At 37.5% G+C, this 12023-nt stretch overlaps 1 protein-coding gene across 2 annotated transcripts in view; it reads left to right on the forward strand.

Annotated features, from left to right (window-relative positions):
- LOC136843625 (limbic system-associated membrane protein-like) overlaps positions 1-12023 on the forward strand; it is a 146908-nt gene that overhangs the window by 118611 nt on the left and 16274 nt on the right. For both annotated transcript variants that reach the window (XM_067112170.1, XM_067112171.1), the window contains one exon: positions 8564-8724. In XM_067112170.1, coding sequence (XP_066968271.1) covers positions 8564-8724 — 161 coding nt within the window. The remainder of the gene's footprint in view (positions 1-8563; positions 8725-12023) is intronic.

Genomic DNA, 12023 nt, shown 5'->3' on the forward strand with positions numbered 1-12023 from the left:
GTGGTTAAAGTTTCATGGGCCGCTGTTCATACAGCATTATACCGAGACCACCGAAAGATAGATCTATTTTCGGTGGCCTTGATTGTGTGCTGTATAGGCTGTACAGAAAACTCGATTGCGCCGAAGAAACTTCGGCGCATTTTTAACTTGTTTTTATTTTTCCCGTCTTCATAGTTGATATCTCTGATACTCTGTCTGAAACCAGCGCACCGATCTTAATGGGACGAGCTGCAGTCTTTTTAAATTAACATTAGTTACGAAATGTTTCCGATCGGTAATACTTGATTCACCGTCGTTGAGATAACCGAATATTCTTTCTTTTAGAATCAGGCTTTCTCTAAATGATTGAGTGCTTTATTTAAGTAACTCTTATAAATGCTTAACTTCTTTTTGAATTACCAAATACCGTTTTGCCTTGGAGATAGTCGACATTTTTTTTTTTTTTTTATAAATATTAAACTCTCTTCTTTTCAAAGTGAATAGCTGTGATTGTGTTTCCTAGTCCGAAATTGTTGATTACCTGTACTTTCAGAAACCGCACTTTCCGTTTCAAAATTAACCCAGATTTCCCGCACTGAATAGGACCGTTAATTACCTCGGTTGATTTGAATTGATTTTCGAAACGTTTTGAAGCTCAGAGGAGAAAGTGCTCTATGTTAGTTCGGTTTCTTTGTGTTTTGTCTGTTGTTTCATTTTGTATGGTCTCTTGGCTTTAGGTTTTCTTGAAAAAATTACGCATTTTATACAATTAGTTATCCATAATTGTACAGTCGAAGTAAGCAGCATTAAAAAGCACATGATTAGAGTTTCCTCACACTTAGTTGCGTCTCTCTCTCTCTCTCTCTTTCTCTCTCTCTCTCTCTCTCTCTCTCTCTCTCTCTCTCTCTCTCTCTCTCTTATCGGGGGAGGTCTTTAATTTACCTTTTTTTCCTTAAATTACATTTACTCTATACATTTTTAGTTGCAATTCATTGTTTCTTTGAGCTGCCAGTGTCACCGCTGATTTTCTTCAGTATCAGTCAATATGAGTACTCTGCTTTCTATATTATGATATTTATACTTTTACAGATATTGGGTAGCTGCATGTAATCTCGAAGATCTAAATGACATTAGACAGATAAGATGAAAATCGGACACATACAAAGAACCGGTCTCAGTAAATTCTTATGCCAGATTAAATTTAGGGACTGTGTATTTGCGTCCGGCACACTAGAAAGCTACTTTGATGTATGACTCATTGTAACAAGGTCTAGCATTGTAAGATCCTACCGGCTCGGATTAAGAGACTCGGAGCCCTGAGAGAGAACGTCGCAGGCTGTGTGGGAAGGGGGTGACTAATGGAACAGCCTCAATAACGGCGCGGGCTGAGGCCCAGAGGGAATTGTTGATGGCCGAGGAGAGAATACGTTTGCAAAGGAATCAGGCTATTTCTGCGGCACTTCTCCTTCAGGTTTTAACTGAATGATTTCGGAGAACGGAATTGCTCGATTTCTTGCAGGAGCAGTTGGGAGGGCTCCAATTGGGTAGGGGTGGCGAATTCGAAGTCCGCAGTGCTTTAGCAAAGAGAGAATAGAGGAGAAGTGGGAGAAATCCAAGGTAGTCATTTTCACGGATTAGAAATGGCTGCTGTTGGCGTATTGCATCGGACCGAAAGTGGCATGCACAGATGCAGTCCGTTCGGTAGTGGACTGTTTGCTTCTGCCGCTCGAAGAACATGGAATCGCTTCGTTTCCTTACAGTGACTGCATTGGGAGTCATACACACACGCACACACACACTCACACAGAAAGAGAGGGAGAAATGAGTTTTTTTCCTTAAAGTGATGTCATACCCTTTTTCAAGTGGAAATGGAATCTAGACCCAGTTTCGATCCTTCTTTTCCGTGCGTAAAATTTTTGGACAACTTTAGTTTTATTTTTGTTACGTCTGACATTTAAAGGGTTACCTGCTTGGTAGCTTGTGTACAAAAAGGATACCTCATTTATGATGGTTCCTTCACTCAATAAAGAGCAGATGAAGCCAGTTGTACTTCAGTTATATTCCTATTCAATTCACTCATTCACTTGGCTTTCCGGAACTCATTGTGACCCACCGCCGTCCCCCCCCCCCAAATAACCCTTTGTGTATCCCAGGTTTTAGTAATTATCACGGAAACTTATTTGCCTGCGGCTTCTGGCATCCATTTTTATAGTAGGCCTACTGACCAGACCCAATGTTACTTAACTTCACCGATGAAGATTAACGAACTTTCAAAAGTAAAAAGATGAGGAAGTAAGCCGATGTATGAATTGAAAAATAAACATAAATTAGATGGGAGAAAATCCTTCAGAATATATTTCTGATATAAAAGACACACACACACACATACACACAATCACAAAAAGAGACATTCAGAGAGAGAAAACTGCGTATGCAAGGGATATCATTCAATAAAGAATCTTAGTATTCCGCAAATTTATTTGAAATAAGAATGAAAAGTTCGATTACTCAGAAAAACGACGCCAGTAGGAGCAAAGAAATTAAATAATTAATAAAAGATCATCTCGTCGTGTAAACCAATAAAAATAGCAATCGCCATTGTAACAGAGTAATTTCATCATTCTGTTGTGGATAATGTGAAAACCTTCGCCAGTGTATGTAGCTGAATTCCCATAGGTGTGATTAGTAGTGTATTGCGTGTTTGTTTGTGCGCTTTAACTTTTGCCCTGTGGTCTAGTTTCAGTTAATGACAAGGTCAGCGTGGCTGACGGACAGACGGATTGACAGACTGAAAGCAAAGCAAAAGTAGTCCCCCGACTCTCACTTGATTAGCACAGAAGAAATAACACGGTACAGAATCTGAGTTCCTTGTGTGTGTGTGTGTGTGTGTGCGCGTGTTGTGTCTCGGGTAAATCGATAAGAAATGGTTGGTAATTCAGACATTAAGAATGAAAATGGATCGTGAGTCTGCTCTGTTGGAAAGAAAATTGAAGGCCATTTGATTGTCTTCTCACGCTAATCGATCAGAATGATAGCTGTCTTATTTCGGAAAAGGGTTCATTAGTTGTTTAAAGTATGTTTTTTTTATTAAGTTTGCCTGTCAGTTTATTTAATGTCTTCAGTATTTTTTATAAATGAATAGTATTTCTTCCCTCGGCTATTATTCACGGATCTTTGCCCAAGAATTTTACACTGAAGATTGTGCTAGATAGGAATAACAAGACATCTCAGTTTTCTACATTGATATTGATGATTAACATTCAGAAATACCACAGTGTACTCAGTTAGAAGGAAATGGCCACTCTGACCCACTTATTATCGAAGAGTTCTATGTGAATTTTATTATATTGTATTAATGTGAACCAGGCTACCCATAGGCCTTTTCTGTTGTACTTCGAAGAACTTGCTCTTATTGAAAGAGTGAAAAATAGCTATTAGACAGTTACCCCTCTTATTGAAAGATTGCGCTCATAACATTTTCCATTTCTTTGAGGACGCACCCCCTTTTATCCCAGTCTATAAGAAAACAAGAGAGAATATAAAAAGAAATGTCAGTGGGGCTTAGCCACCTAGGGAGCTTGTTGCAAGGAGCTGTGACTACCAGAAAGTCTGATGACATCATTGTCGCGTCCTGGCAACCACCAGTACGTTCGATTTCATAAGGGTAGATTACTAGGACTGTTGGCCGCTACTACAATTTATAATTCATATGATAAAGAGAGGTTCAGAACATATTACGCACATTATGAATGAGCAAGGTAATAGCGGATTAATACATTGTTTCTCTGTATTACCTGCCGGTATTTGTTTACAGGCAACTTCGCCAATATTCTGGCAATAAGAAACTACAAGGGAACCACTGGAAATGTTTTACAATAGCTTATCACATGGGTCTTCCTAGAATCTCCCAGGGCGATTTAACAAACCAGAATTGCACAGGAAGTGCTACGAAACTATGTTGTTGAAGCAGACTTTTTATTTTAATATAAATACTTTTGTTAATGAAGCAAAATGTTTTAATGGGCCCTTAAATTTTGTACAGCGTTGTTACAATACAGTAGAGTCATTCTTAGACTGAATATATTCCTCATTTATCTTCACCAGGGCTCAAGCCTCAGTAAATGATAAGTATTTGATACCATCACTCTCTTGTGAAATAATTTATAGGATTCAGTTTCAGAACATTCCGGCTAAGGTTCTCTCACGAGAATTGCTGAGAACTTCTTATTAGTAGAATATCCGATGGTATGTCAAGAACCTGCTTCTCAAGGTTTCTCGGTTGTAATGTAGATCTCTCTCTCTCTCTCTCTCTCTCTCTCTCTCTCTCTCTCTCTCTCTCTCTCTCTCATGTTAATGCTTCTGATGTTACGTGGCCCCCATGGGAATGCAAAGATGAATTTACATATCCCGAGAAGTTGAAGCCGGAATATATTGAGGGGAAATGAAGGCCTAGATATGCTGAGGAGAAATTAAGCCTGAAAGCATTTCACCTAAATTACGCTCGAAAGTTTTTGAAGTGAATGCAGGAGAAATTGGTCGTGCGCCTTTTTTTTTTTTAAAGATAAAGCTTGCGTTATCTTAGAGAACCCTTATATTCCGAAATGAAATGGCTGAGTAATCCCGGGATATATTGCAGACACATTAAATTCGAATTAATCCTGATGTATTGTATACGCTGGAATATATGTTGGTTAAATGGAACACTGGAGGATAATTGCTTGATATATTTGAGTGGAAAGCAGCCAAGTGGAGAGCGCGAGACTGTAATATTCATATATTTAGGAGATGTTTTACATGAATCTTCGGCGGAGAAGTAAATTATGACACTCCGTGGAACAATTACCTATTTTAAAGTGCTAAATCTATGACTTCTAATGGAGAGAATATCGTTCACAAAGGATTTATTGGGGAATTTGTTAAGGTTTTAGATGTAGAACCATGATTCTTCATAGGAAGATAATAATTAGGTGTAAAATAAGGTAGCTAATGCATAAGACAAATGTTAAATTCCTGTTTCGATGAAGTTTAGTCAGTAGTTGGCAGTCTCTCTCTCTCTCTCTCTCTCTCTCTCTCTCTCTCTCTCTCTCTCTCTCTCTCTCTCTCTCTCTCTCTCTCTCTCTCCTTCTGTATATATATATATATATATATATATATATATATATATATATATATATATATATATTATACATTATATATATATTTATTTATTTATTTATTATATATAATATATATATATATATTATATATATGTGTGTGTATATGAATATATGTCATGCCTGTGTCAGTTGCTTGCTCTCCAGGTGGCCATTAATCATCCTAATAGCAGAGTAAATTATGGATGGGTTTGAAATTTTTGAAGGTAAGAAGGCAAGCTGTCATCGTTGATAGCTGTGACCTTTCATTAATTCCACTTTTATTATTGTCATTATAAAGGATAACCGTCACGCAATCTAAAAGCAATGACATTTATCCCTTTTATGCTTGCCATCACCTGATTTATCGTTTTCCCTTTAAAAAGGTTTTGAAAGATATTTATGACTGGCCATGCAGGTTCTTCTGTAAAATTACTGCAGTGCTTTGCATTTTAAGGTTGTTTCTAAAGATAAATTACAGAAAATTCTAGTGTTCAAGATCATATTAGACTCATAGGAATGTTTAAGGAGGTTTGGCGGAACTGGTGCTGATGTAACAATTAGGTTTCCTTTCTTTTTCATTTCCCTTACATGAAGCGATACTCGAAACTGGTTGTCTGTAGAGACCAGAATACCTTTTTTTGTAGTTGGTAGAAGGAAATTGAATTTCTCCTGCTTTCTGTTTCGGCTCTGCCGATAGTAAAAATTCGTTGAGGATGCTAGAACTGGAGATGTTAATGAAAAAAAAAGTAGTACATTTCATCCTTTGACAAGTAATTTTGAAAATTTTACAAGTGAATGAAAAACATGTCCGCCCTCTAACGTTTTATCGATTACTCAGTGCCACTAGAGAGAGAGAGAGAGAGAGAGAGAGAGAGAGAGAGAGAGAGAGAGAGAGAGAGATGCCCTGTACAGCCGTAGGAAATTACACTATCCTAACTACTAATATTGTTAGTGAAGTTAAAAAGGTTTTCACAAAATATAGACACAATACAGCACCAGTGGCGGTGTAGCATAATATCTAGCCTTTGATAATTGATAGAAGCTGTCGTGTTTTCCACGCAGAACCGGAGAAATTTAAATATGACTAATATCTCTCCTTGTTTTCCATGTCAGCATGATAAAAGGAAGCACCGCATGAAGGTGCGAATCGGGAGGCAGGATGAGGCGAGAGACAAATAGCGACTGTTCGTAGTTTCCTCCGAGGCCTGGTCGGGGGTTCTGCTTTTCATGTCACTTTCGGGACGTTTAGGTTTCTGCTTTCATTATAAATTATGTTGGTAGAAGAGAGCTCGTATATATATTTTGTTATAGAACTTGGCTTCTTTTTTCGTTAATAATTTTTTGCAACTACGGAAGTATTCAAATTTTTTTATGCTATAATTTCATTACTAGAACCGACGTGAGAACACTCCATTGTTTAGTCACAATTGAGTGTACTGTTGAGACACTTCTATAGGCATGTTGGTTTGCCATTATATATATATATATATATATATATATATATATATATATATATATATATATATATATATATATATATATATATATATGTGTGTGTGTGTGTGTGTGTGTGTGTGTGTGTGTGTGTGCGTGCGTATTTGTGTGTTCTTGATATCTTTGTTTCGATCCCCAACGTAGCAGTGAATAACGACGACAGTATTTTGGTAGTGACTGCGTTCTAGTGTCATTAATATGGGAGATGATGATGTCACTATGTGGCACTGACAATACCAATTGATAATTCAGAAAAACGGAAGACCAGAGACACTGACTAGGTTACCGAAACAATAATAAGTGTAATGTAATCATGAGAAAAAGGCACCTGTGCCTATTTTTCCTTCGAGACTCATAGGGCCTAACTTAATTGTCTGTAAGAAACATATCTAAAGCTACGTCCTCGGCGTCCATAGACCTTCGCCCTTGGTAATTCGATTACATCTGAGCTCCCCGTTTTCGTTTGGAGAAATAAATAACTGAGTTTCGAGTGACTGGCAACATAACCTGACAGATCCTCTCGAGCGGAGGCCGTGCAGCTCTTTCTTGTTAGTGGAAAGGTTTCTAAATATTTCTGTTTCACGTTGTCCAGTCTAATGAGAATGCATAGTACTTTGTATCCTTTGGAGGTTATTAATATTTACGATTTGTTGCATGTCCTCTTATTGTGGTTAATAAGTCATATACGCGTTATTTTTGGTTCAAATTGTAATAATATTGAACTGCTGATTTCGGCTATGAATAGTTCTTATCAAATGTTGCTCAAAATGACAAATTAAAGGAAAATTAGTTATTTATCCATAAAATTATTTTCAGACTGAACTATGCCAGAGTAAACTAACCCAGGAGTATGAAAAAACCTGTCAGTAATATAGCGTGAATGTTGAATGTGTTCCTTTTTGTGTCGGAGGAGCGTTTGTGCCTAAAAAGAACATTCATATTAATGTAGAAAATTACCAGACCTCTAGTTGTTGTCATTAGTTTCAGCAGAACTGATGTTAAAGAATACCACTTGGATTTGTTGTATTTTTTTATTAAACTTATTTCAAGGATAGGTATTGATCGAATAAGGAAAAATACTCATATTAAAATAAATTACACAATAGCCGATGTAAGGATCTGTAATATAAAGACATAAAATGTAGGGCAGAATTAATGTTGCTCACGACAAACAGGGAGAGCCGTTATTCACCACCGGAGCAAAGAGACAAATATACAGAAGGAAATTTGCCTCTGCTCTGATGTCGATTTATTCCATTTTGTTTGGAAGTGGCTGCTTGCTTATTCGGCTGAAAGTGTCAGTGTGACACATCATTTCCACGGCGAGGAAAACTGGGGAGTTGCCGATGCTGGTTTACGATGTTTTCTGCTGATTAGGTGCACTCCGCTGACTGTAAAATTCCTCCATCTAGTTGCTATCAGGAGGCATCAGGCGTGAAGGTGCCCATAAGGGTTTAAATTTATTCACAGATTTTTTTCTTTACTTTTTCTCTTCTCGTGCTGCTTTTTAGATTATCCCATTCTAACGATATAAGTATCCCAAATACACTGATGTGAATATCATTGTATTTAGGACTGCTTTCAAGCGAGTTATAAGAATGCAGATTACTAGAAGAGGTAATTTGATATCGAACTGTGACAGAGAAATTGATTCTTCGTCAGTAGTTTAAGGAAATGTGTCGGCCAACATCCTAAACATACATGATCTTGTTTCATTATGCAATAGCACAGATGTGAAAATGATGTAACAGTTATAGCGGCTGCACTTAATAGTTTTAAATGACGTATCACTATTAAGATAAAACATATATTTGAAAAGTAAACTATGCCAATAAGGTAACGAAAAACTACATGGTTGAGAGAGAACAATTTCGATACCTTGTATGCTTCGCATTACCAATTACAAAATAAATTGTATTATTCCCAGGGTAACCCAATATTGCTTTTTCTTACAGGCCCAGATGGTACCCATTTCAACCGAGTGGTCGGCCAAGGAGGGGAGGTCCTCGCTGGGGACAACATATTTCGACAGAAAAACCACAGCGATGTCACTGCCCAGGCCGGAGCCACTGCAGCCCTCCCTTGTCGCTTGTCGTCATCCTTGGCTGATGGAATGGTAAGGCAGAATCAGTATGTCGAATGAAAGAAGGAGAATGAAACAGGTGAAGCAAATGTTTAGCAAAAGAAAGAGGAGAGAGAGAGAGAGAGAGAGAGAGAGAGAGAGAGAGAGAGAGAGAGAGAGAATCTTACCTAAAACCCTTTTTAACTCTTCCTTATTAACTCCCTTTACGTCTGACAGAATGAAATTTGTGTGGAATTTTTATTTCGTGTTCAGCGGCATTAGCATTCATTTTTTGCAATAGCATTTAAAGTCGTTTAGGGGTACAGCTTTCTCATTATTTTTTTTAGTAGTGTTTTTTAACAGTATCATGTTTTGTAAAGTGTATTTTCTTATCTAGCGGAACTCGTGACATAATTTTTGGGTAGCGAATATCATACCCCTTTTGAAAACTTGTAGGGTTCATGAATCCGTATAATTTGCAGTTACTCTGCTTTGGCATATACTTCCTTATACCTATCCGTTGCCCCTACACTCTTCGTCATATCGTTAAATAATTTTCTTTTTTTATCGTTTAGATGATGCCTTAAACAAAATGTGGATTCTTTGTTTGACAGTGTTCTTTCCTATTTCCAAATTAGGCAAACATTATGTTTCACTACCTTTCCATTTGTAGATTTTATTGTACTTTATGACCTATTTTAGTTTCATTTCCTTTTAAGTAGTGTATGACTTCTTTTCTAGACGTCTTCCAATTGCACTGTTTAAAACTAGTGAAGATTTTTAGCAATCTATGCATTCGTAACTCAGCAGGTTATACATAGGAATTTGTGCATTTGCCTTATTTCATTTAGAAATCAGTTTCGAAATTTGCGTGGAGATTCATTACTCCGTTTTATTGCAGATGTTTGTCTGTCTGTTTTATTTTTAGTTTTTTAACCATTGCCCGTGGATCGTAACAAAATTAGCTTTCGAGATTTTAGTATCTTTCAGAGTCTAGTTTTATGTTTTCTGTGTATTAGGTATTCAAAACCTCTCTCTCTCTCTCTCTCTCTCTCTCTCTCTCTCTCTCTCTCTCTCTCTCTCTCTCTTGGGAAATCACTCTGAATAACTGATAAAGGCTAATTTTTTTATGATAACGAAGCTTTAAAGCAAACAAGTACGGCTACTTCCAGAATACGTCCGACCCGCTCGAAACCTGTTAAAAAACATGAAAGCAATATTCAAAGAGAGCCGAAGGCCATCCATTAAACGTGGAAGCACAATGAATATTACACAATAATACGAATATCGATTTGAGATGGCTGTGCAATAATGCAAATAAATCACATATTCGAAACTGGTAAGGAATTTATGCAGCTGCTAAAGTCTCGTTGTTATAATCGAACATAAATAAATTGTAAAAGAAGAATTGTGGTTTCCAGGGCCATGGTGTGGAGGGCGTGTTGTGACGGTTTTGGAGGGCAGCAAAAGGACACATTGACAGTTATCAATGGTCTAGATATTAATTAAACGGATTAGTTTGCGGCTGATGCCAGACCATACCTGTTTACCACATGGAGCTTGAAGTAATATATTAGTAATGAAGTAAAGAAGGAGAGTGAGAGTGAATGGTTGGACGAATTTACTGGCATTATTAAAAACGTATCGCTCGCAGAGAGAGAGAGAATTACAAGGAAGGAATCTATTATGGAAAAAGAGAATAATACGTATGGAGATGAACGGGATGCAAGTAGAAAGGATTAAAAGCAAGTTATGATTTTTACTGCAATGAAAAATTTGTTGTTGGTTCCCGTGGGAAGTGCTTTTTTCTTTTTCCTTCCAGGCAGAGATCGATGAAAATGACAATCTAATGCTCTTTCTGAACTATAGTCAGGGGGCAAATGAGACAAGCAAATAAAGAAGGAATGTGACCTGACAAAAGAGGGAAAGGTTAAGAATTCTTATGCATGATTTTAACGAAATTCCTTCGCTTGGCCCCTAATGAAAACTGAGCACTCGTAATGTCAGACCCCACAAGAGAAGCCAGTGACGTAAAACCTCGTTAATTCTTGATTACGAGTCGTCTTTATCCAGATTTGGGCGCTGTGGAGGGGTTGGCCAGGTCAAGGGGGTCCAGGGAGGTGACTGAAGTATGTATGATTAATTTGGGTTCGTTGGCCATTAACGAGATTCATGGGCCTTGGTGAACGACGTACCATTATAAATAACGCAAGTTTGAGTCCTTGTTATGATGCAGTCATCCGGGCTTTTAATTCTTTCGTAAGCTGATTACTTCGTGAAGTGACTGCGGATTTATGATAACGAGGATATTGCAAGTGGGAGCTGAATTTTTGGGGAATAAAGGCGACTACTGTAGAGATTTCATTGTTGGAAGGTCGAGCATCAAACGCAGTTGTAGCAATTACAATTTCTTTAAGCTCTTTAGTAAAAATTTAACATTTTTAAGTCTGGTTTTGTTCGAGACAATGGACATAATATCCTGAAAGTTCAAGGAGTTTTTCCTTTCAGTTCATCGTCGAAAATCCGTTCCTCAGTATGTTAATAAACCCAACTACAGAGGCTGAAATTCTGAGAGGTACATATGTAATTTTCTTTCTGCCATTAAATGTGAATTTGTGTTGGTTTATAGTTTCCTTGTAATTAAAACTTTTTTTTTGTATGTTTATGACATGTAAGACCACTACAGTTCAGTTTTCCAGCAGTTGTAGTATGGACGTAGCTGCTTACATTTTGTCTTAAGAGATTCGTTTTATTCTTTGCTGTAACAAGCAAGTGCAAGTCATGGAGAGAGAGAGAGAGAGAGAGAGAGAGAGAGAGAGAGAGAGAGAGAGAGAGAGAGAGAGAGAGCATAAGCAGTTGACTTCCTCCCTCTATTTTATTCGACTGCATTGTCGCATAATCGTTCTGGCAAAGAAAGTTAATGAAAGGCTTAATTGGAATTCACTTGGAACATTATTGATGAGTACTGACCAATCAAAAATGTAGGCTGAATATTAATTTACTTTGCGTAGAGACTTTTATTGCTTTTTTTTTATCATCCATTTACTCGATTTACGTTCCTGTCTCCTATCGCTAAGTTGGCTTTGTTCATTTCATAGTTGTGTTATAATAGTCTTCTTTTTTATGTGACCCATGATCATCTAAGAGTTCATGTTTGCACTAAGCTCAGAGCAGTACTTCTCTCTCTCTCTCTCTCTCTCTCTCTCTCTCTCTCTCTCTCTCTCTCTCTCTCTCTCTCTCTCTCACACATACGTACAAAGACGCTGGTTAATTAGATAAAACAATATCATATCGCTTGATTGCTTCACGTATCTATCTGAGGCAACGGAGGATAATAATGATCTGTCAACAAG

Source organism: Macrobrachium rosenbergii, chromosome 12 (genome assembly GCF_040412425.1).
Source record: "Macrobrachium rosenbergii isolate ZJJX-2024 chromosome 12, ASM4041242v1, whole genome shotgun sequence".
Lineage (NCBI taxonomy): Eukaryota > Metazoa > Arthropoda > Malacostraca > Decapoda > Palaemonidae > Macrobrachium > Macrobrachium rosenbergii.